General features: G+C 36.5%; 1 protein-coding gene across 1 annotated transcript in view; it reads right to left on the bottom strand.

Annotated features, from left to right (window-relative positions):
- Nucleotides 1–26,304, bottom strand: part of septin9a (septin 9a) — a 102,871-nt gene extending 76,567 nt beyond the window's left edge. Inside the window, exons 1-2 of the mRNA XM_073839653.1 lie at nt 26,024–26,304; nt 11,680–12,363 (exon numbers count right to left, since the gene is read on the bottom strand). Coding sequence (XP_073695754.1) covers nt 11,680–12,363; nt 26,024–26,078 — 739 coding nt within the window. The 5' untranslated portion in view covers nt 26,079–26,304. The remainder of the gene's footprint in view (nt 1–11,679; nt 12,364–26,023) is intronic.
- Nucleotides 26,305–26,660: the final 356 nt, after the last annotated feature.

The following is a 26,660-nucleotide window of genomic DNA, read 5'->3' as shown; positions in this document are numbered from 1 at the left end:
TGAAGCCTCCGTTACTAGGTCTAAAATTTGGAATTAGCAATAGAGGCGTGGGATGAGATGCGTAAGAAACTAATCCTACACACATTAGCATTTTAAGAACAAAAACCTGACTTATATCTTGAAATTCGAAATCTGAACAATGTTTTGAGGTGTGGTAATTGTAGCATAAGATGATTAATTGACTCCAGTCCATTGAATTATTACAAAATAATAATACATCACACATCACCACCTTAGGTGTGCATTATATTCTAATAATTCAACGGCCCGTCATCAATGATTCCTTACATATTTTCTCAGCAGTTCTGTGCTGGCTTAGAAGTACATACTTCATTGTTATTTGTAAAGTATGTACTTCCCATAAGCAAACAAGTTTCCTTTCAAGACAAAAAAATAATAATTTACACTCTTAAAAATAAAGGCTCCAAAGGGGTGTTTTTTTTCAGTGATGCCACTTTTGGTTCCCCAAAGAAACTTTCAGTGAACAGTTCTTAAAAGAACCATTTTGAAGAACATTTAAAAAAATCTAAAGAACCTTTTCTGCATTTGAAAGGTTTCATGGATGTTGAAGGTTCTTCATGGAACCATCAATGCCAATAAAGAACCTTTGTAGAATAAACTGTCATAAACAAGTAAATTGGCAAAGAAAATTATACCACAAAACTCAATTAGGATCTTAGTCACCTTCAAGTTATGATGGTCTTGTCTTTAGATCAAATTCTATTTAAAAGACCTTAAAGGTTAACAGACAGTGGTTTCTGCCACAGTAAGCAGGTCTCTACTACTTGGATGTGTCAGCAAATTTATGGATAGAGGTCAGCTCCACAAAAGAAAGAAAGTCATACAGGTTTGGAATGACATGCGTAGGAGTAAATGATGACAGAGTACTTATTTTTGAGTGAACTATCCCTTTTTTAGTTCACACAAACCCTTCACACTATTACCACACTATTCAAAGGGCTTTGGTCTTATAAAACACATGGATATGCCCAGACTACTTCCTAAAGTCAGGGTGGAGGTCACTCTTAAGTAAAAAGGGAGGTAAATGTGTCTGAACAATGTCTGAATCATTAAAGAAACCCTTAGGAAGCCGGAAGGTCTTTTGCGTCACTTTAACTCCTTTCTCAATTCATCTCAGCCTCTGCACCAAAGAGCAGCATGACAGTGATGACCTAAATGTGACACCTTCGCTCTTTCTGTCCCGAGCTCCTTGGAAACGACCGTCATAATTTCAACACGCCTGTGAGCAAACTTAAAAGACTTGTGTGAATGCCAGGAGCAGTTCTGCACCGTTTACCATGCTGAGTCCAAAGGAAATAGAGCAAGGTCAACCAGTCACAGCTGATGGCTCAAGGAAGGAAGCTCGTGTGAATGTGCGCACGAGTGCCTGTTTGTATAAGAATATGAACTCCACTTTAGATCACTTCCTGATAAAGCCAACAAAGCAAAAGAGCTTTTCTCTAATGTTTCCTCCAGGAAATCTGGGTGTTTCTTCAACTACAAGCACGTTTATGTCCACAATGCTTATTTTTGCTAAAACTAACAAATTAGCTGTTTACCACAAAGACAACAATGTGAATAAAGACCATGTTTGAGACAAGATATGATAAATATACACTGCCAGTCAAAAGTTTTTAGATTTTATGTTTTTTTAAAGTCTCTTCTGCTCACCATGCCTGCATTTATTTGATTCAAAGTAAAGGAAAAACAGTAAAATTGTGAAATATTTTTACAATTTAAAATAATGGTTTTCTAATTGAATATATTTTAAAATGTAATTTAATCCTGAGATCAAAGCTAAACCTTTTTAGCATTTTTTAGTTATTATTATCAATATCGAACAGTTGAGTTGAGTATTTTTTCTCAGGATTCTTTGAAAAATAAAATATCCAAAGATCAGCATTTATCTGAAATAAAAAGTCTGAAAAATTATACACTATACTGTTCAAAAGCCTGAAGTCAGTACAATTTTTAAATTTTTTGGTAAGGAATTTATAGAAATTAATACTTTTTGCTGGTAGGAATGCTTTAAAATACTCAAAAGAGATGATAAAGACATTTATAATGTTACAAAAGTTTCTATTTCAGATATATGATTTTTAGGTTTCTTTCTACTCAAAGAAACCTAAAAAAAAAACAACTCTATTTAGCTGTAATAATAAAAATGTTTTTTGAAAAACAAATCAGAATATTAGAAAGATCATGTGACTGGAGTAATGATGCTAAAAATTTAGCTTTGAAATCACAGGAATAAATTACATTTTAAAATATATTCAACAAAAAACAATTATGTTAAATTGTTATAATATTTAAGAGTTTTACTGTTTTTGCTGTACTTTGGATCAAATAAATGCAGGATTGGTGAGCAGATGAGACTTTTTTAAAAAACATTAAAAAATCTTACTGTTCAAAAACTTTTGACTGGTAGTGTATAATCTTAAACATACAAGAACATGATCAATGTTAATATTAGTATTTTTAACTATTTTTGTATATGCATCATCTTCAATATAGTTGTTATTTTGTCACATTATCCAAAATTGTTATTTATTTTTCCCTCCATTTTTCAATATTTAAAAAATATGTCATTTCATTATGTAATTTGGTAAAAAAAAGAAAAAAAAGAAAAGATAATGACATTTTAGAAAAATTGAAAAAATTACAGTTGGGCTACTGAGACTGTAGCTTTAAAAATGTTTACAGTTGCTAAAAGATGCGGAAAGTTACAGAAACACACACGTGAAATGAATAGACATTAGAATGCTCAGTGATTCTCCTGGTAATAAAAGTGCAAGTTCCAGACAGCCTAAATCGACACCATAAACAATAATTCTTAATGCCGCAACATTTCTCACAACATGCAAATCCTATTTCCAAATGTTTTCTGATGGTCCTGTATCAGCAGAACAAATTCAAGAGGTCTGTCCGGCTGGCTTGAGTCTAATCAGAGGTCACACCTCATTTAAGGGAAAACTGGCATGACAAGAGTCAGTCCCTGCAGGGATATAACTTTCCATTAGCCTCAGGGTTGAGGGAGAAGGGAATATACACACAACGACTTCAGGTCAACGACTGAATGTCTTCCCACCAAATTCTCAGCTATCTCTGACTAATTCATGATAACTCTCTGAAAAAGATATATACTATAAAAACAGGGGGGAAAAAGATACATCCAATAACCTCACTTTAAGTTATTGAATAAACTGACCTCTCAGTGCACTATTCCCACAGCAGAATATTCACCACAAATCAAACAGTTTCTATTAGACACATTCTTAAGAAAAAATTATTCACTTAAATGGGAAAATATTTGTGGAAAATAAATCGTTGTACATACTACAATCGAAATGGTTAACGATGAGACTTTCAATGCTTTTGTGATCCCTGAACTCTTTCCTCCCAACTTCTTTCAGGGTGATCTGAATCTGAAGGAATTTTCCCACAAACATTCACAGGGGGAATTCACACAGCAGGATGGCAGAAACAGACGAACGGTCACCTGGTAAATGTGTCATTCTGTTCAACTCATTGTGAAAGCTCAACTCCCTCTCATCCCTCCAGGTCACAAACCAAGTCATCCAGCAGTCACCATTAAAGCAATAAATGGTCAAATTGTTCATGAGCAACACAGACCTAAACCACAAACTAGTGAGTAAGCATTCTTCATCATTTGGTAAAGGTCACATATCAGAAGAAACAGTAAAGCTTTCTTTTCCAAACTCATGAAGAGTGTGACTTGGATTAACAGTTGTAATATAAGAGGTTTTTGTGAAATACTATTTCAATCTAAAATAACTTTTCTATGTGAATATATTTTAAAATGTAATTTATTCCTGTGTGTGAACTGAATTTTCAGCAAGTCTTCAGTGACACATGATCCTTCAGAAATCATTATAATATTCTGATTTATTATCAAAGTTTTTCAGGATGAATAGAAAGTAAAAAAAGAACAGCATTTATTTAAAATAGAAATATTTTGTAACAATATAAACTACCTTTTAAAGGGATGGTTCGGAGTAGAATTGACTTCATTGCTATGCACTCCGAAGCCCATCTAAATACCCCATCCGAAGTTTTTTTTACCTTAGTCGAACATTTATGGAGATATTAGAGTTTTTCGAATTGCTTGTTACAGGAGTGAATGGTACATGTCATGTATCCCGTAAATTGCACCACTAAACGTGCAAGTAATCTTACCAAACTTGTACAGTAGTGTAAATAGGTTATGTACTCACAAAACGCTGCATCAGAACATTTGTAAGTCCACCATGAGTGTTTTAAAAACACGTTTTACCCGAGAACTACTAGTCTCAGAAACTACAAGTCGACGTCACTTCCCTGGTTTGAAAAAAGCACGTAAAAGTCCTCCTACTACATCTGTGTGCATGTCAACTTGTAGGAGGACTTTTATGTACTTTTTTCAAACCAGGGAAGTGATGTCGACATGTCGCCATTTGTAGTTTTTGAGACTAGTAGGGATCGGCTTAAACGTGTTTTTAAAACACTCATGGTGGACTTACAAATGTTCTGATGCAGCGTTTTGTGAGTACATAACCTATTTACACTACTGTACAAGTTTGGTAAGATTACTTGCACGTTTAGTGGTGCAATTTACGAGATACATCACATGTACCATTCACTCCTGTAACAAGCAATTCGAAAAACTCTAATATCTCCATAAATGTTTGACTAAGGTAAAAAAAAAATTCGGATGGGGTATGTACATGGGCTTCGGAGTGCATAGCAATGAAGTCAATTCTACTCCGAACTAGGGCTGCAACAACGAATCGATAAAATCGATAAAAATCGATTACTAAAAGCGTTGGCAACGAATTTCATAATCGATTCGTTGTGTCGCGCGACGCAGAGACATTTGGTTGTTATTATATATATTTAAAAAAAAAAAAAATTGAGCGCAGAGCGGAGTGGACACATTCGGTCTCTCTCCCGCACTGATGCCAGCAGAGTTCGGCACCTCATAAACTGTGTTTCCATCCAAAAATGCGAATTTATCTTATGCGCAAAACTGGAACATTTGAGCATAAAGCACCGTTTCTACATTATATATATATGCTGCCCCGATTTATATCAAACATGTGTGATAAGCCTACTTTGGCTAGCGTACTTTCACAGCAGCCAATGCTCGATCGCAAAACAGCTGCTGTACGGGTCGTTGGATAGTGGAGATGGAGAAAACTACTTTTATAGTTTTTGTAACACTGTCTGTCTGTATAATGTGTCGAAAACATACCACAACCGTAAGAAGAAAGAGGAGCTCTGCTGAGGTGAAATCGTCTCAGTTTTGAATAGGGCTGTGACGGTGGCACGTTGTTTTTTTATATATAGCCTACACTTCAGTCAGCAAACAAGCAGCCTAAAAACGCTAAAATAAATCAAAGAAATAATATATTTAATTAAGAAAGTAGCCTAAGAGTATTAAATAGGCTATTAAACAAACATTCCTTGTAAAAATGTCCGACAGCTCATCAATTTTTGGCCGACTGAATTTCCAGTCCGACTGTCTTTTTTTCTCTTTCTCTTCCTCATTACACAGCTGCTGATTTTAATAGCAAAGTGATTACATTTATTTTCGTTCCTTTAGTTTATAAAGTTAATTTAGAGATATATTTGGAACACTTTTTGTTTGTTAAATTCAAGTTTTTGTTTTTTAAAGTTATACCTAGCAAACAGCGGCAGACAGATCTAAAGCCTGCTTAATTCATCGCGATTTAAATTAAAATCCATTGATATAAAAAACTTAAAACATATCACAATATTAGTTTAATCATTCAATCAAGATAATTCCAAAGTTTGTGCGGAGAGAAGCGCGCTTTGCAGGATATGGAGACGCCAGTGCAATGTGGAATTTCTTTTTTGCTCATAAAGGTAAGAGTAATTTACCACCCGGGCCGGTACTGTAAAGGGTCTACCTTAGTTTGTGTGTACTAACAGTATCAACAAAATGTGCTCTTAAAGAAAACAAACAGAATACGCTTGATATCTTTGGTTTAAACAGGAGCGCTTCACAATAATTAACCGAAACCCAGGTAATTGCCTCACAAACACAATATCTATAGAAAGCTTTAAATTATTATTTTACTATAAAACGAAATAATTAAAATCGAAAACAAAACTCTTTCATTAGCTAATCCATAAAGATGCATTGGGCATTAATGAGCAGATGGCAGGATCGTCAATTTCATCTTTGCAACACTGAATCAGAAAATATTAGTTTATTAATAAGTAATTCGAATATTTTCTTAATTTTTACCTTGACTCATTCATGGTAATTACTTTTGCTGGGGCTTTGAGGCCAGTTTTGCGTGCATTTGAATGCGGAACTCTTCCAGCTGGTCGCTGCTGATGGCAGGACACTAAACACCGCCATGGCAGAATGAATGTAGCAGAAAGTTAGTCAAGTTATCCCGTCCCAGCGTGCAAAGTCACATGACTTTTTTAATGAGCACTGAGGAATTTAATTTGAGAGGCTTCTTGATGGGAAATGCCAACCATGCAGCATGTACACCACAGCAAGCCGCCGTCTTGACGGATAGTAATTTTAGTTTATTTAGTCTATATATTTGGCAGATGTAAAGCATACATGTGTATGTTTTTTGTGTTAGTCCATTTTTATTTTATTATTATTATTATTATAACAGTTCAAGGAGCAACATGTTCGTGCACTTTCTAAAGATTTTAGTTCTGTTTTTGAATAAAGGGTTGTAAATCCCTTCTTTTTTTTTTCGATTCATCGATTAATCGAAAAAATAATCGACAGATTAATCGATTATTAAAATAATCGTTAGTTGCAGCCCTACTCCGAACCATCCCTTTAAAAGTTTGTAGTCAGTCATTTTTTCTTTCTTTTTTGAAAGAAATTAATACTTTTATTCACAATTAAATTGACAAAAATTGATAGCAAAGACTTATATTGTTAGAAAAAAATGTAAGAGTTAATTTGCAAAAACAGATTTCAATTTTCAAAATCATGTTTTTTCATTGTGCATTCCAATTACTCTCAATCAAACTGCAGTTGGGTTATTTTGATATAAATTAAAAAATAAACAACACAAAAACAATATAAGAAGAAAAAAATTATTTTTGACATTTAAAAAAAAAGAGAACTCATTTCTATTTTGAATAAACGCTGTTCTGTTTAACTTTTTATTCATCAAATAATCCTAAAAAAGAATCTGATTCCAAAAAAATATTAATCAGCACAAATATTCCCAACATTGATAATATAAAATAATAAATCAGCATATTAGAATGATTTGATGCATCATGTGACACTAAAGACTGGAGTAATAGCTGATAAAAATTCAGCTTTGCATCACAGAAATATATTTTAAAATATATTACAATAGAAAACCCTTTTAAACTGTAATAATATTTCACAATATTAAGTATTTAAGTAAATTCTTAAAAAAATAAACATTAAAAATCTAAATGACCCCAAACTTTTAAACAGCAGTGTAGATTTTCAATCAAGGCAACACAGCCATAGACGATAGATAAAATGTAATTAAACTATTTATTAGAAATAAAAATCTCTAAGTTAACAGTATCTTTACTAACACTTTTAAACCATTTAGTGCATCTTTGCTGAATATGTATTCATTTCTGAGGTAAATTACACAAGTTATAAATGTCAAATTCTGTAAATGTGTTTCCGCAACACATCGCATATTGTTATCATGCTGCTTTAAATTATTAGTACTAGAGTATTTTTCTACTATCCAAGTAAAAAAAAAAAAACACTTAGAGGACAGTTCATTTTCACTCTTTTCTTCTCCCCTCATCTAGACACTTTACAGAGACTTTGTTCTGCCTGGCACTTAGTGCTTTATCCATCTCTGCTTCTCCTTATCTGGGCTGTGTTAGCAGGGCTCTGCTTACTGCATCCACACTGGGGCTGTGCAGGAACACTAATTAAACCCAAATGTGCCGCAGGCTTCCTGGATCACATCCTGAAAAGGTTTTCCATCTCTTTTCAGAGTTTCTGTCTTATTTCATACTCAAGAAAAGTAAAATCCTTTAGGGCCAAAGAAGGACAACAACACTCACAAAAACAAAAAATAGAAAAAAAAAAAGATGTGTCCAAAGCATACGCTTGCATTTCAATGCAGTGAATTAAGCATTTTTAGGCAAACGTGTCAGATGACACAAACCATTCATGTTCTCGACACTGTTTACCACACTGCCTTCTGTATACAGTGTAAAAGCTGAAATTTAAACGGTGTCTATTTTTATGCAGCACGTTTTATGAACTCCAGATCTGGAGAGACACACCCACCAGCTGCACGCATGTGTCGCAAACCAACAAGCCTCCCTTAGCTAGACTGTACGGCCGTGTTCTCACAATCTCACTCATGACAATTCTGCCAGGGGGGGAGAGAAAAGTCATCAGAGACTTATTTATCTTTCATATGCAAATGTGGATTCTGTTGGGGGACACCTTGGACCAATAACACCAATAAGAAACAGATGCTTAGCAATGGAAGAATCGCTCGATAACAAATAGAAAACACACTAGAAATTAGCCTTTGAATTAGGTGAAGGTACAGTTCACCCAAAAATAAAATCTGTCATCAATTACATTGACTTTGAAACATATTTTTATATTATATCTTAAAATAATTGTAATAAAACCTAAGATATTTCTGTTCCTTCAATTAAAGGCCATGCAACCAAAACATTGATGGATTAAAAACTGAAGGTCAATCCTGCTTGTTTGATGCACAAACCAATGAGTTTTGAGGATGAGCTTCCCCTGACCATATTTTGTGTGCTCAATGAATGTTTATATGCCAATAAATGTAACCCTGGACCATAAAACCAGTCTTAAGTAGCAATAGCCAAAAATACATTGTATGGGTCAAAATTATAGATTTTTCTTTTAAAAATCATTAGGGTATAGAAGATATTTTGTAAATTTCCTACCATAAATATATAAAAACTTCATTGTTTCTTAGTAATATGCATTGCTAAGAACTTAATTTAGACAACTTTAAAGGACATTGTATCTCGACCAAACCATTCATCTATGGAAAGTTTATTTATTCAGATTTCAGATGATGTATACATCTCAATTTAATAAAATTGACCCTTATGACTGGTTTTGTGGTCCAGGGTCACAAATAAGCCTAAATAAGCCACTGTTTCAAAGATGAACCAAAGTATGAGTTTGAGTTTGGAATGGCATGAAGGTGAGTAAATAATGACAGATTTCTTTTTTGGGTGAACTTGGCTCATCTTGAGAATAATATGTGACTCTGGACCACAAAACCAGTCTTAAGTAGCACAGGTATATTTGTAGCAATAGCTTAAAATACATTGTATGGGTCAAAATTATAGATTTCTCTTTAATGCCAAAAATCATTAGGATATTAAGACTATGTTCTATGAAAATATTTTGTAAATTTCCTACCATAAATATATCAAAACTTGTTTTTGATTAGATATATTTATTGATAAGAACTTCATTTGGACAACTTTAAAGGTGATTCTCTCAGAATTTAGATTCCAGATTTTCAAATAGTCGTATCTCGACCAAATATTGTCCTAACAAACCATACATCAATGGAAAGCTTATTAATTCAGCCTTCATATGATGTATAAATCTCAGAAATGACCGGTTTTGTGGTCCAGAGTCACAGAAAGGTAATAAGAGAGAGAGCAAGAGAGCAGAAGTTTGAGAACAATTGTTGTGTCTCCGTCCAAGATTTACATAAATGCTTCTTTATTTGGTGCTTTTTAAAGCTTCACTGTTCTTCTCAGATTGGCTCAATGCACAATTTTAGTCATGACTTTGGAATATGGTTTCTGAGCCAGTGATAAACTCAGAACTAATACTGTCCCAAAACAACAGACCTTTTCAATACGCGGGCAAGAATAGCCATTGCTTGGGTTACATTCAACCTTGAAACAGCAACACCAAATTTTTATCACATAAACAGCCTGACACCCTGAGTGAAGAGAGAGTAGATGGGGTTATATGGAAAGTTTTCATATTTTTTACGGCCTAAAAAGAATCTTGATAATCTCAGTGTTGATCCAGTACTAAAACAATGCATCAGATCTGTTGACCTCACTCAGTGATACAGCTCCAACATTCTTTCCTATGAGGAGGTTCTGTTTTTCTCATTACCATATGCTGGATTCTGCGTGATTTGATCACTACTCAACCTGAAGTGCGTTTAGGAAGAAGACGTTCTCATGGGCCCCTGCTTTTTAAAGCACAAAGCTTCAGCGAACCTCAATTTCAAAAGAAATCACTGTAGTGCAGTGGGGTTCAAAGGCCTTCACTGAAGATGGAAAATCTGGAATTTAAAATCTAACATCAACCTGGAAATAGGGGTATTGACTACAATAGTACAGAAACAACAGGTTTATCACACACTTTTTCAAAAACCAAAACACACACCTAAATTCCAGGATTTTTCTCCATATAGTGGACTTCAATGGAAGCAACCTTTCCAACCTGATTACGTAATGCATGAAGTCAAGCAAGTGCAAGACAAGCATTTGTGGTTAAAAAAATATATACATAAAATGACTGATCGTTTCACTAGACAAGACCCTTATTTCTCAGCTGGGATCATGTAAAGCCCTTTGAAACTGCACTGAAACTGCAATTTGGACCTTCAACCCGATGATCCCCATTGAAGTTCACTATAGAGAGAAAAATCCTGGAATGTTTCCTCAAAAACCTTTCTTTTCGACTGAAGAAAGAAAGACTGAATCATCTTAGATGACGTGGGGGTGAGTAAATTATCAGGAAATTTTAATTCTAGAAGTGAACTAATCCTTTAAACAGTCTTTGTAAATATGACATTTATTCAATAAATCAAATCAAGGAGGCAAATATCTCCCCTTAGTGGAAAAAATAATTTCTGTCACTACTTTGAACTGACCACTGCACAATATATAAAAAGCTGTCCAGGCTTAAACCAAGCCAGGTACCAGTACAAAAACAATTAAATGCTGTCTAATTATCGTTATAGACAAAATCCCCAAAAATACTCAGATATTTTTTTTGTCAAAATCACACACCTCTACCTGGAAATAAAAAGCAAACTCATGTGAACTCCTTTGTGTTAAATGCCAAGTTGTGTCACCAATGAGCTTGCTGCCTCACATTTAAATGGCTGGTTAGCATTCACTAGAGCATTTCAGAGCGTGCTTTCAGAGTTCCTCTAAAACCCTCCACCGGTTTAGATCCCCATATCGACGTGTATCGGTGGTAGCAAGTTCCTGCACTTGCTTTGCAGCAGCAGCAGCAGCAGCAATAATCTACAACAACAGCAATAACCAACAGCAGCAACAATTCAGCAGCATAGCAGATCTATTCTGCCAAGACCAAATACATTAACATTGTCATATCCATTACCATGCTAAAATCTTGTCATGATAGAAATGTACAGGCAGATGCTCTATAGAAAATAGTGCTGAAGTGTAGCTTTTTTACTCAAATTGCTATGCTGATAAAAAAAATTTATGAAAAACTGCAATTAACTAGAAAAAAAGTCACTCTTTTACTCAGATTTATAAACCCTACTGTATATGAAACACTCTCAGCAGACACTCCAAGTTCACGTCACAGTGTAAATATCAGATCCAGATCATGTAGGCACCTAGCCAGACAGCAATTTAGCAATGAAAAAGCATGTGACTTACTCTCTAGAGGCCTTATGGGGGCTTCATGTACTGATGGAGGGGTTTTGTATTCATTGAAGGTAGGAGTGATGCTGGCTGCTGAGGTGAAGCTGTTCTCTGACTCCCTTGCAGGAGACGGTGTGTCCAGCTGTCTGTTAATGTGCAACTCCGCCCGTCTAGATGGAGCCGAGATCTCAATAGGGCTGGGAGGCTCTGCTCGCTTTTGGGACAGCTCAGGGATCCGGGACGCAGATACCGGAGGGTCAGCTCTCCTAGGGGGTGTTGGAGGTTCTGAGGGTCTGCTGCTGTGGTTACCCTCAGCCCTTCTGAGAACAGGCCCATCTGTGGCTTTACTCTGGAGTGAGACCTCAGGTCTCTTTAAGCCGAAGCGGGCGATACCGGGACTGGGTGAGCTGTCCACCTGCTTGGAGGAGATGTCGATGGAGATCTCTGTCCTGCGCGACACAGTCTCTGGGACGCGGCTCCCTGATAACTCCACGCGCCTCAGGCTGGATTTTGGAGAGCGCTGGTTGGAGGAGGAATCTGAAGCGTGCCTGGAGGTGGACTCGGAGTTGAGCGATCTCATGTCGTGGAAACGGCTGCTTGTAGAAGAAGTGGAGGAGCGCAGAGGATTGGTTGTTCTACGAGAAATAGGGGATGGGTTGGTGGATGTGTCCTCCTCCACTTCAAATGACCTCTTAAGTGCTGTAAACAAATAAAAACACATGCATAAAAATCAGCCAATTTTAAAAGGTTTAAACAGACAAGGGTCATTCTACAGAAATGTTCACATTGGTATGGCAAGATTTTTTTTAAAATACATTTCTTTTTTACCATTTAAACTTTTTTTAAACATTTATACCACATCATTAGATTACCTTTTGACTTCATGAATACTATAAATGACAACCTGATGATTTTTAAAAATCTTTTGTGCATTTATTTACCCATAGGGAAGGTGACACCACTGACAGTAACACCACTGACAATTTTCATGAAAAATGTGTTTTGACTGCTGCACTCACTAAATTTAGTAATTTAATCCATTTGTATTCTAGATTTTTACAATTTCCCTAAAAATAAAACAAATGAGACAAATTAGAACATTTCAGATAACTGAAAAGAGACAGTGGACTTATCATGGGCCTTTCTTCATCTTCAGAAAATAGGAAGGAAGTCAAGTGATGTCAACAGTGTGATTTTTATTTCAAAATAAATTATTTTTGTTAAATGGTAACACCAGAGACACAACTCCAGGAGACCACTACTTTCATTATATATATTTTATAATATTAATTCAACCTTTTACATCATATATTTGATAGTTATGAATGCATTATTGTATTTTAAATGCCAAAAAAAAATGTTTTTGACCTCAAAATAAAACACTTTCCCTTTGTACATGGCTGTGGGGACAAGCAGTTTTGTGGTGCTTGGAATTTGAAATAATTTACAAAATATTGCCACATTGACTCAATAAGGCGTGTTATTGTTCAAATGTTTCATTTTGAAAAATAAAAAGCTTGCAACGCTAAAGTGTTTTTTAAGTGTATTATTTCTGTAAAGGCTAGGGAGAGAAAAATTTAAATTTCCATAGAAGACAAACTTCTAAAATTGAAAACTAAACCAATGAAAAAATGAAAACTACATACATTTATATACATTAACTTATACTTAAACATAACAAAAAAGAATGAGTTTTAATAGAATTTATGCTAACTTACTCTAAAACAAAACCCATTTTATAACAAAAAAAAAATTATTTTCAAAATATCTTCCCAAAGAGGAACAATAAGAGTTAAGTACTATTAAGTACACAAATATATGAACATTTATAGCTACACATAAAATAAGTCAGGCTAATCGAATCAAAAAAAGATAAACTTAATTTGTTTCCCTGAGAGCATTAGTACGGAAAGTTTGAAGATGTTTAAAGTTAACCCTTTCTTCTGGTTTAAAAATGTAAATAACGTTCGCACGGTCGCTTCTTAACGTGTAAAGACGCTAAAAGTAACGTTTCTTTTGCGGCTTTGTGAAAACAAACCTAAGGAGTAGCTGTGTGTTCGAAATAACAAAGTTTTGGTTTTATATTTTCAGAAATACCTGATTTTACGCGCTTCAAATGTTTCGTAAACATTGCTTCAGCTTGAGAGCTCTCTCGCCTGAGTGAACACCGCCATCAGCTGATTCGAGCGCGAAGGATTTTAGACGTGTCCGGATCGTTCATTTGAGTCGAATCTTTTCAATGAATCGGCTCAATCGGTTCACAAGCGATTGTTGATTACTGAACTTCACTGAGTCATTATTAAACCGGAACCGTCTCTTTTGAACATGGGTGACTCGCACTGATGGCGATTTAATTAATTTGCTGGCTCAATAAACATGTCGAATTGAGCGAAGAACGAGCTGACAGAGATTTGGACTGAACCGAACCGATTCGACTCAATGAAGTAAGTTACTTTAAACGAACAACAGAAATGTTTTACAAAATGTAAACATTAAGGTAATTTGTGAGAGTTATAAGTTAGATTTTCTGAAAGCTGAATAAGCTTCCCATTGTTTGTTAGGATAGGACAATATTTGGCTGTGATGCATTTGACAATCTGGAATCTGAGGGTGCGATAAAATCAAAATACTGAAAAAATTGCCTTTAAAGTTCTTAGCAATGCACATTACGAATTAAAAATTACGTTTATATATATATATATACGGTAATTAGGAAATTAGCAAAATATCTTAATGGAAGGTGATCTTTACTTAATACCCTAATGATTTTTTGCACAAAAGAAAAGTCGATATTGACCCATACAATGTATTGTTGGCTATTGCTACAAATATACCCGTGCTACTTAATTATTTGTTTTAATTTAATTTTATCTAATTAATTTTTTTTTTTTTTTGTTCATTTTGCCACTATATATATGAAGCATCGGGGGCATTTTGTAACTTCCAACATTTTTGTCCTGAGCCCTTGTTAATTTCTGACCCTAGTACAGAGAGATAGAGATTGCTGGCATTGCATCAAGACAAACAAGAAGTTTTCATCCAGAGCTAAGAGTGCAAACATTGATGAGGTTCTGAAACTGGAGCTGGATAGCCTTAGGATTAGATTTTTCAATTATCTGCAACGTGGCGCTCGACAGAAAGAGACACACAATGGCATGCTTGGTCGCTCAGGACATTTGTCTGTACTAATCCCCAGGAAATTTCTAGACTCTTGAGTCATGCACAGACACAGCAGTCATATTAATGGCCAACAGCAGCGCGCTATGCCTTTAAGTTTTGAGCAGGTGGTTGCTATTCCGTCCAGTTGGTCTGTACAAACATTAAACCACATGTCCCTCTCTCTCTTTTGTAGAATGGCATGGCCCCTTGGCGCTGCAGTTTGTTAACAACATCCCATCATTTTTAAGCTAGCGCTGGCAAAATATTGGACGTGTGTAAGTTAAGCATTTTCCAAGTGGTTTATTTTAGCACATGGTTTTGAAGCTGAATGGCTGAAACACCAGTTTGGCCAAGTAGGATTTGGCATAGGTGCCCATTAGCAAATAAACAGTATAATCTACTTACTGGAACCTTTTGTTGGCATCTCTCTGAAACTACTCTGAAATCATATTTTAGTACATTTTAGTTCTTTTTGTGGAGCCAATAAATGCTGGATTGATGCAAAGAGCCTTTGCAAGTCTTGCCTTTTTGTCATACAAACTTCAAGGCATCCAATTCACAGCTGGATCCTAGTTCAGTGTGAGAAAGGATCAGTGTTTGAAGTTCTATTGGCAGCCTTATTCATGAGAAATAAACGATAGCTGATATGCAGATATGCAGCCAGCTGACAAAATAGGAAAATTAAGTCTATCCCTGTATATCCTATGCTAAACGTGGCTATTTATATTCTTAAACCATCTTGAAAACTTAAACATGCATCAAGATCGTTGCAACAGGCAGCAATAGGTTTGTTAGAGACATATGTGTATATATATACACAGTTGAAGTCAAAGGTTTACATACACCTTGCAGAATCTGCAAAATGTTTATTATTTGACCAAAATAAGAGGGATCATACAAAATGCATGTTTTTTTTTTATTTAGTTCTGACCTAAATAAGATATTTCACATAAAAGATGTTTACATATAGCCCACAAAAAAAGAAAAGAAAATTACATTTATAAAAATGACCCAGTTCAAAAGTTTACATACACTTGATTCTTAATACTGTGTTCTAACCGGAATAATCCACAGCTGTGTTTTCTTGTTTAGTGATAGTTGTTCACGAGTCCCTGAACAGTTAAACTGCCTGCTATTCTTTAGAAAAATCCTTCAGGTCCCACAGATTATTTGGTTTTTCAGCATTTTTGTGCATTTGAACCCTTTACAACAATGATTGTATGATTTGGAGAAACATCTTTTCACACTGAGGACAACTTAGAGACTCATATGCAACTATTACAGAAGGTTCAAACGCTCCCTGATGCTCCAGATGGAAACACAATGCATTAAGAGCCAGGGGTGAAAACTTTTGAACAGAATGAAGATGTGTACATTTTTCCAGTTTTTTCAGTTACTACAGCCCTTCAGAAGCTACAAAAGATACTTACATGTTCCCCAGAAGACAAAATAAGTTAAATTTACCCTGATCTTCAAGTCCCTCAGTTGTCCTCAGTATAAAAAGATGGATCTCAAAATTATACAGTCATTGTTGGAAAGGGTTGAAATACGCACAAATGCTGAAAAATGAAAGATATGTCAACTGTTTAAGAGAAGGTTGAAATTCAGATCTTTCAGCAGGGCAAGTCCAGTGTTTCTCAGGACATCCACTGTCTCATATAGGTGTCCATTATGTACCACTGCAGTTTACGTCATGCTATTCAGTGACATGCTTATCATAACACAGCACACATGGATCCATTTTCTCCCAACACACAGGAAGACTGACCTCCATTCAGCAGGAAAGGTTGGAAGCTGATGGTCCTGTTTTAAAGTACCTCCCTTGCATTTCGATAAGGAAAAGAGGCCTGCCAGGCATTTGTTTCATTTTTGAGCGGTTGAGTGATGTTTTTTTTTTCCTTACACCACTGGTGTTATGATTGGATATGAGATACTCTCAATTCAGGCTCAGAACATATAGTTGTTTTGAACTGCTTTGCTTTTTCTAATGAGCCAGAAGAGAGAATGACCATTTTTCTCATGACTCATCTTCAGAGGGGGCTTTCTTTTAAGCTGCTCCCTGATGATGTCATTTCCTGTCATTTCAAACTGTGGAATCTGAATAACTGCATTATGCATTCTCTGATTATACCTGACTTAATCAACAACACTTTCAGCAGTAGTCCACACAAACACACACACAGTCCCTTGGGCAGGTCCCTTGGCTCAACGGAAAATGATTGTGAATGTGTGTTAAACAGGAAGAGACATTGTCTGTTCTGTTCCTTTACTCCAGGCAATAATATACTTTACTTGGCACTGTATACTACATAGAAGCATACACAGATGAATCATAATAGTTTGATATACAACAGGATTAATCTCTCTCAGGTTTTGTCCTCAAACAACCTTTTCATTCACAGGCGGAAAGTGATTGATTACAGACAGATTTTATTGTGTAGTTCATTGCTCTGCGCTTTTAGACGGTAAGTACAGTATAAAAACAATGCAGTACACTACAGCCAAAACAAGCACATGATCTCTTACATAAGAATCTTCATCGCAATATGGTGCATGTGTATTTCTGACAGGGTAATAAGAGCTCCAATGGTATCTGATTTTAAACCTCAGTATATCCGTGGTTTCAAAAACTAAATAGAGCATCTAAAATTCCTAAATTTCCACAGATAAATTTGTTTGCACAGATACTATTTGAACTGAAGTGAGCTTGGACGATGACACCACTAAATCAATGTCCTTTTGTCCTTTTGCATTATCGACACACACTGCTTTCCTGTTTAATACTGTAAAGCTGCTTTGACACATCTGTATTGTAAAAAGCACTATACAAATAAAGGTGACTTGACTTGACTTAAAATATCCAGATCATAAAGTTATAAAGTTAAATTACATTTTTACATTTTCTGAAGGTTGTTATTTACACTTTCTGTGTTCATCTTGTCCAAAACTTGTCACCATGATGGTGCAAATGTGTTGTGTGTGTGGTTGCAGTTAACGTGTTCTAAGTAATATTTAGTAAGTACTATTTAGTATTATTATTGCTAAAGATGCTATGGTTTTTAAGTAGCATTTAGTAAGTAGCATTTACAATGCAGCTAAAGGTGTTATTAATATCTGGCCCATCAACATGCTTCATTTGGGTTACGAAAGTCGTCAGCAGCGGTGCACAGGACTTGCTCAAGAAGGATTTGCCATTTTGTTTTTTAGACCACGTTATCAACCATGTCACAAAAGAATTAGTGAGGGAAAGATAACCTTGTTCAGATTCCCAAAGAACCCTGCATTCCTTGTGAAGAACAGTGGATGCAGTTTGTTTCTCTGGGGCAACAGGGTTGGGTAAGTGTGAATGATTTATAAACAAATTAAATAACATTTAAGTCAATAAAGTTTTTGTGACTCAGCTCTGCCTACGACACACCTCCAGGAGCTTGACTGTTTTAAGAGAGAAACAGTACAGCTGTATCTGGCTTTGATAAATCTGATCAAACTAAAGTCTCTTCGGAGATATGAAGGATGCAATACTACTATATACTGTAGGTACTCAAGATTAACATGAGATTGGCAGAAACTGTGTCATGTCTGCTTTAAAATCATACACTTGATGGTAGAGTACATATTTTATGTATAGTACATAATTTAGGACATAACTTATGTGTTCTAAGTGATGTTTAGCTCAGTGATATTCAGTTAGGAATACACTTGGTGCATCTGAAATTGCATACTGTTTGAGTGGGTATGACATTTGAATATGAACCTGCTTCACAACCGTTAAACAAGTAAATCATATAGTATCAATATGGGTGGTATGAATGAAATTCAGATGTACTACATTCGGCATGTTGTTATGGTCATGTGACCTATAGCGTCAGTTGTGTTGCTTTGCTGCTATTTATAAACCCTCCCCCGTGGCCTCATAGGATAGAAAAGTGTTCATCAAAAGCATATCTCCCTGGAAGTAGTAGGTCATCCAGGTACTTTTGGCCTACTGTTTTCAAATGCTATGAATTCAGACACTTCACATACTGTTTTTCGCATACTATATAATAGGGAAGTATTTGATTTTGGATGCATTGGCTCAGTACAGTTGTAGTTACTCTAGTCCTCTCAGTGTAAATCCATGGGATATTTTGTCATTTTAAAGGGATAGTTCACCCAAAAATGAAAATTCTGTCATTATTTACCCACTCTTATATTGTCACCCAAACCTGTAAGGCCTTCGTTCATCTTTGGACCACAAATTAAGATATTTTTGATGAAATCCAAGAGCTTTCCGATCCTGCATTGACAGCAACGATGACCATACTACCTTACTGGGCCATTTGAACATTTTAGTTGCATTGCTGTCTATGCAGATTCAGAAAGCTTTAAGATTTTATCAAAAATATCTAAATTTGTGTTCCAAAGATGAATGGTCTTACGACATGAACTATCCCTGTAATATTGTGTCTGTGTTTTTGAGTTGCAAACCAGAAGTGTGAGTTGCGAAACAAGCTCCACTAACTAAAATAAAAGTGGGTAGTTTGATAGCTGTTTGGTCTAGAAATGATCATAACACTTCAACTATAATCTCAGACAAGAGCAATCTGTCGTAATTATCACAGTCACATCTGCCTGGCCACAAGAATAAGAGGTGTTTGAGGTATGTGCCGGCAAAAACAACAGGATACAAACAGATTCCGATTCTGCTGTAATGATATGTTTGGCCTTGCTGATCTGCGAGAGTTTGGGAGATGTGTGACGCAGCCTCAGGCTGTGGTGGGAAATGGGCCGCACGAAAACACATAAGAGTCCTCTTTCTCCCACAGTACACACAGCTGCAGCTTTGAGTAAACACGTACATACAAACTCACACAGATGCATTTGCTCTCACATAACCCTGTGCTCATGCACACACACAACACATGCACATCTATGGAGGTAAAAGCGCGTGTTGTATGCGTATGCGTGGCTATTTGTCAATTAGTTGTCCAGAACTGATCTACAGGTAGAGGTTTACCTCAAAACAGTGGAGGCAGATCCAATGCTTAACAGAGTCAATGCAGGTGAGAAGATTCATCACTGCACAAAGAGTCATGTCACACTCACTTACGGTTTCTGTCAGCCTCAAGGTAACGGCTGATTAGCTTCAGGGCAGTTTGCTTATAACGCAATGATCTGGGTTCACTTTATTTTGACTTGTGTGTTATTTCAGATTAGAATTAATAAAGCAAAACTATGGATACACTGCTACAGTGGGACATACAGTATATCTGATGTAGGTGCAACTAGTTGATTATTGAGTTGGAAAATATAGTTTAGAAGTGCATACTATGGTCGCAAGTTCCATTGAACGATGGAGTTTGTGACCATCGTTGCTTTTGGGAAATAGTTGCAGAATAGTGAGTTACCAGGAGCAGGGTTGAAGACCTATATGATATGTCTTAACTGGGCATTAGCTGGTCAATTGCAGCAACAAATCAACTACCAACTGGTTGCCACATCTTAACCCAAATATAAAAATCCTGGCACACTGTTGCCAACTTCTTTCAATGGTAAGTAGCTAAAGCCTGCTCTAAAAGTCACTAAATGGCAACATGCGCTAGTTAGCATATTAACGACGTAAATACGTTTCAAATTTGTTTGCTTCTCTCCTATTCTCTGTGATCACACTGTATTTTAATGCAGTCTAATTCAACTATTAAAATAAAAAATAAAACTATTTTCATTTATATATTTTTCTCTTTCTGTTGTCAGACAGTAAAATAAATATGAAATAGTACCTCAAATGCAGCCCATTAACATGCATGATAACCAGCTCTCCCTTCCAGCTGTCTTGCAGCAGTACCAGCGAGTGTTTGAAATGTGTATATGTTGTTTTTATTCATGCAACGGAAGTAAATGGGCTTTAGAACTGTTTAGTTATCAACATTTCTCAAAATATCTTCTTGTAGATTCAACAAAAAAACTCTCAAGGTTTGGACAGAATTTCTATTTTTGGGTGAATTATTTCTTTAAGACAGCCAAGTGTTTTTATAAAATGGTTTCGACCAGCTAAAGCCAGCTATCAACTAAAACTAGATTTTCCAATTTGGTAATCAATTAACTAGTTTATTCAACCCCAAATATAGTAGGTGCTGTTAAGTGTGATTACAGATCTCTTTTCGAGACCATTTCTAAGAAAGGCAAAAATAATCACAAGACTGGGGAAAATATTATGAAAATACATGTGACACAACAGTTATCGGCAACCTCTCTTTTATCTCTATTTTTATGAACTTTTTCTGTCTCTATTTTAACTGCTCTACCAGACTGTCTTTCCTCCCATACACACCCACACATCTATTTAAATTGATTGTGCAATATTTTGAGACACAAAGTGCATCATAACCAGTCTTAACCAGCTCTGCATAAAACGTTTTGATTAAAACTGAGTTAAAGAGAGAGTTCACCCCAAAATGAAAATTCTGTCATTAATTACTCACCCACATGTCTTTCCAAACCTGTAAGACCTTTGTTCATCTTCAGAACACAAATTAGGATATTTTTGATAAAATCCTTCATAGAGAATAAGGGTCCTACCGCAATCAAAGTCCAGAAAGGTACCAAGAACATTGTTAAAATAGTCCATGTGACATCAGTGGTTCAACCATAATTTTATAAAGCTATGAGAATACTTTTTGTGCACAAAAATGACATGAGGGTAAGTAATTAATGACAGAATTTGCAATTTTGGGTGAACTATCCTTTTAAACCATCGCTCATAACAGTCACCCATCCACATGTACTACAGCTTAGCAAGAGTTAACTGGTCAGGCATATTATGATAAGCTTGAGGACATTATTAAGTTCCATAAATGAGATCTTTTAATATCCTTTCCATTACAGATGGTAATAAACTTCACAGTCATGTGCCTGCTCACCATACCACATGTTTCCAGGGAGCATATCAGTATGTTCGCACTTCAAAAGTACAGTTATGAATTTGACAAGTTATGAGCTTCATATATTAAGCCCATTTCCTTGTGCGGAGGCCAGCACTGAATAAAGGGAAGTCATTTATTGCTCCGTTCCCAGCCACAAGCCTTCTCTGAAAGGGTAAAAACAGCATTAGGCTGTAAGTGATGTGGTGTCATTGGCAGGACAGTGCTACAGTAGCATCTCACTGGTTTTCTTTGGGAGCTGCTAACCTGATAAGAAAACTAGCATTGCTAGCATAGCATATGATGTGCACTGGTTTCCCACTAGGATTCTTAAAGCCCCCATTAAATCAAAATGGATGTTTTTTGGCTTTTAATATGAATATGTTAGCCTTAAGGATATCCAGTGTGCTCCAAAACAATGACAAAATTTGCATTTAGGAGATATAAGCATTCAAAACGTATACAGTCTGTAACTTCCGCCAAAATGAATCAAAAACTTTTGATGACATCACCCTGCAACTTTCTGTCCAATCAAATGCTTTCTAGAATCCGAATCGTCCCGCCACTACACTATAAATAGAATAGCAAATTGTATGCACGAACCGGCGCAAACCATAAAACGCGTTGGATGCATTTGAGTTCAACAAATAGAATAATTCGGCATGTTTCAAAACGCTTTAATGGACCTTTATCTACGATAGCTTTATCAAAAAGCACATGCCGATTGACGAGCATTACCAGCTAGGGCTTGAAATTTTGCTTTTAAGAAATAATGAAAGGATTACTGTAGCTTCATGTGAAAGTTACTCTAGATTTTGCTTGTTTATTTACTACTCATTAACCAAAGCTAATGGACTTTGTGAATATACAGCTGTGAGATGCTTTTCCAACCCTGAGGTAATGTTGCACAGAACCAAACTATAAAGTGCATTCTTCTCTTTATAGTGTGGTCAGTCCTGCCTATAAGCTCTGCAAATAGCCATGCTTGATGATGACTTTAGAGACAACATTTAGCTTTACATGCAACAACATGAAAGCGGTTTGGTCGCAGTATAATGAGAGAATGCTTTTCCCGTCTCAATCTCTGATTTGTTAGCAATGTAATGAGTTCCAGTCTGAAATGGTTGTCATGTGTCCCTGAAATGACCAAAAGGTGCCAATTTAGGTCATCCAGAGCACTCTGCGATCCAGCGGGACCAATTTAGAGACGCATAAATACTTGGATGGTCTAGAGTTGTTGTAGTCTGAAAACAAACGCATAAACAAATGTCTCGATCATCTAAGCACTCTCACTCCAGTGTTTACTTATGAATGACACTGAATGCGTCTGTATTGGTTTAGTCTCAGCCTGCGACTGCCGCAGGTTCGCTGACAGCTTGCTGCATACTACTCACAAAACTAGAAAATAAAAATCTTGATCTGACAAGCTTTAACCAGATTTGCTGGCTTAGTAGCAAATGCACTAAATATTCACAAGCAGAACTGGATATTATATGTATACAAAACAAAACTTATTCAGACAGCAGATATAATTTTTGCTATTTTTTACTAGTGGGTGCAGGACACTATAGTTCATTTATGTAAGTGAGGATAGCGAAATAAAGTAAACTGTGAAATATTATACCCAAAAAGTCTTCATACAGTGGACTACCAGTAAAGTTAATACAAATTTGGGACCAAAAATTATTCAGACACTTGACTTGACCATGTTTTGCTTAAGTGTTTTTTTTTTTTCTTAAATTGCTAATGCGACTGAACAAAATGAAGCATTGCTTAGTAATTGGTCAACAAAGTATTGATAGTTGTGTCATACTAACAGGTGTCTGAATTTTTGGTTGATTGTAATCCATTACACATACCTTTCTATCTGACATTATCAAGATGAATTTGTTCTGACACAGTTTCACTCTGAGTTCTTGTCATATTTTATTACCATTGTCTAAACTATAGCAAATAAACTGTGATAATGTGAGAAATGTTGAAGATATCTGAACACATTTTGGTTTGTCTGTATCTATATTTATACAACAGTTCTTTCTGGTCCTCAAATCTGATTGGCTGATAGGAGTGCGATATTCTAATGATATCGGAACTCCAATCGTTTCACAGTTTCACTCCGCTTGCAGTATTTCTCACAGTGAGTGTCATTTCGGAAACCCATGTCCGCTATAATTTTATAAATAATACTGTTTTTGTGTCACCGAATGTAGTTTTGAGAGTTTTTAGGCAGGAATGCATTTGTTTAGACTTCAAATATGTGGTTTGTTAATAAGGACAACGTCTATTTGAAACTTTGCATCAATGTTTTCGGAAATGTGAGTTCCAGGGCATCAGCGGCCATTCTGCACTCATGAACCTGCCAAGAGCAGCCTCACCTTAGCCAAATCGTATGAAATTTGTCTAAATTCATGTAGTTACGTACCTTACTGTACGTTTTGTGGCAGTTTCAAAGTGAAATGTCCAGAGAGTGGCGCTAAAACACACATTCAATACGTGACCGTGGCATGTTTTTATTACGATGGTATAGGCACGTATATTATGTTGCGTTGCGTTATTACTGTTCTCGAGGTACATATTGCAGCTATTCAGAATTCAAATATCCATGGAGTGTCGCTAAAGCTTAATGCTCTATCGTGTTGGAAATATACCCTACACCAAACCCGACCCTAAACCTAACCGATAGTGTTAACAAGTTATATAAACACGCTTTTGTTGATGCAGTTGTGCTATTTTAACGTCCTTAGGCGGATTTGAGCTGTTTTACTGGAACTGAAAACTGCAGTGATTCGTATATATATGTGACCCTGGACCACAAAACCAGGGTCAAGTTTTTGAAATTGAGATTTATACATCATCTGAAAGCTAAATAAATAAGCTTTCCATTGATGTGTGATGTTTGTTAGGATAGGACAATATTTGGCCAACTATTTGAAAATCTGGAATCTGAGGGTGCAAAAAAATCTAAATATTGAGAAAATGCCCAAATGAAGTTCTTAGCAATGCATATTACTAATCAAAAATTAAGTTTTGATATATTTACGGTAGGAAATTTACAAAATATCTTCATGGAACATGATCTTTACTTAATATCCTAATGATTTTTGGCATGACAGAAAAACAAATTGTTTTGACCCATACCATGTATTTTTGGCTATTGCTACAAATAGACCTGTGCTACTTAAGACTGGTTTTGTGGTCCAGGGTCACATATAGGTAAGTTTTTACAAAATGCATAGAGGCACGTATTTCCAATGAGCCTATGTAGAAATAATTATTCCCTTATCAATACTGCCAGTTAGTAAAATGTTTGGCTTTGTCAAAAACACCCGACTCCATTCAGGTCCCTAAATTAACATAAAACTCCACGTCTGGCAAACCTGCCATTTTCGGCACCCGCAGAATTCTGCGGAATTTCCTCCTTCATTCGTCTGCAAGTTTTAGCTCAAAGCCAGAACTAACTGTCTGCCTCTTTTTCTGTCTGTCCCTCTCTCATCCATTAAAGTCCCATCTCTTCCTCTCAGAGACAAAGCGTTTATCCATGAAGCAGCAGCCAGGTGCACAGCTAAACCTCTCATCTGGATGAGCTAGCTTGAAGACCACCCTGGCCTGACCCGACCCGCATGCCGTTCCTTGTCCTCTAACCTCCTGATATTTGGCACAAAACGCATTGCGAGAAGTGATGAGACTGAAAAAGTCAGACAAGTGGGAATGCGTATCTTGTATGAGAGGCGTGTGTGTTTGTCAGGGACTCTTGCAGCTGGATGAGAGGTGTTGAGAGAGGAAAACAGAGAGGAAAGGGGGGGAGGTAGAGATGACAGAGCAAATCAATGCCAGGAGATGAAACACTGATGAAAAAATGAAAGACGGAAACAGAGACGTGACGCTCGAGGAAGTGAGCAGGAGCCAGGTATGATTCTCATAGTTGCGGTCAGTGTGCTGATGGTTGAAGTTGCTTTTGTCATGCATTACTGTTTGTGTGTACAGCCCACAGAAATAAGACTGAATAGCACGTACTGTGTACAACAAATACACACACAGATCATTAGACGGCCACATGACCTGCGTGACACAACCACAGCACTCTCAGCTATAGAAACAGACGCTCCAGGGAAGCCACACACACACACACACACACACTAATATACAGATTTTGACAAATAACTCTGACTGTTTGCCTTTTAAGTGAACATTTAAAAATTATAGAATCATTTCAAATGTTTCTGATTAATGTTTGTACTTTAAAACGCAACTTTTTCTTTATAAAACACGAGAGAGTCGTATAAAGAGAAATAAAAACAAACCTTCAAAGTCTGAGATAATTCCCTCCAAATGCGCATTGACATTGGAATCAGACATTTTGAAGCTGACTCTGCGGGATCAAAGCAACCTTTCCCAGCAAGGCGAAACTCTCACAGACTTTGTGCTCTCCAGCTCCCAAACAAATCCCAAATTAGGAGGTAACAGGGGGAGGAAAAAAGAGAAGGCGATCGGAGCGGTCCCCAGATCCAAGCCCACGACTTTCTTAAAGGACCAACTGAGTTTTTCCCACTTCCTCCAGCTCTCTGAACGCAGCAGACCTCAGAATGAGAAACCGATGACAACCCCCCACCCCCACTCGCTCTCTCTTTCACTCTCTCTCACTCCTTCCCTCTCTCCTCCCTCTCTCACTCTGACCGAGTCGTTTGGCTTCTAACGTGAGCTATTTGAGTCCATGCTTAATTTTTACTTTCCAACCCCGCCCCCGAGCCTGCCGAAACTAGGCTCTTTTGCAATCCTAGAAGAGATAGCGTGAGTATTTCTAGATGAACCTCATTCAGATTGTGTGACGTGGGCGGAGAAGTTCAGAAGAGTTCGGTCCGTGCGAGAAGTGGATGGCAGCGGCGTACATATTTCATCACAATCCCTGAGGAGAGCACGTCTGCGCTTGCGGCTTCCCCA

Source organism: Garra rufa, chromosome 1 (assembly GCF_049309525.1).
Source record: "Garra rufa chromosome 1, GarRuf1.0, whole genome shotgun sequence".
Taxonomy (NCBI): Eukaryota; Metazoa; Chordata; class Actinopteri; order Cypriniformes; family Cyprinidae; genus Garra; species Garra rufa.
This window is presented reverse-complemented; position numbering and strand designations above follow the sequence as displayed.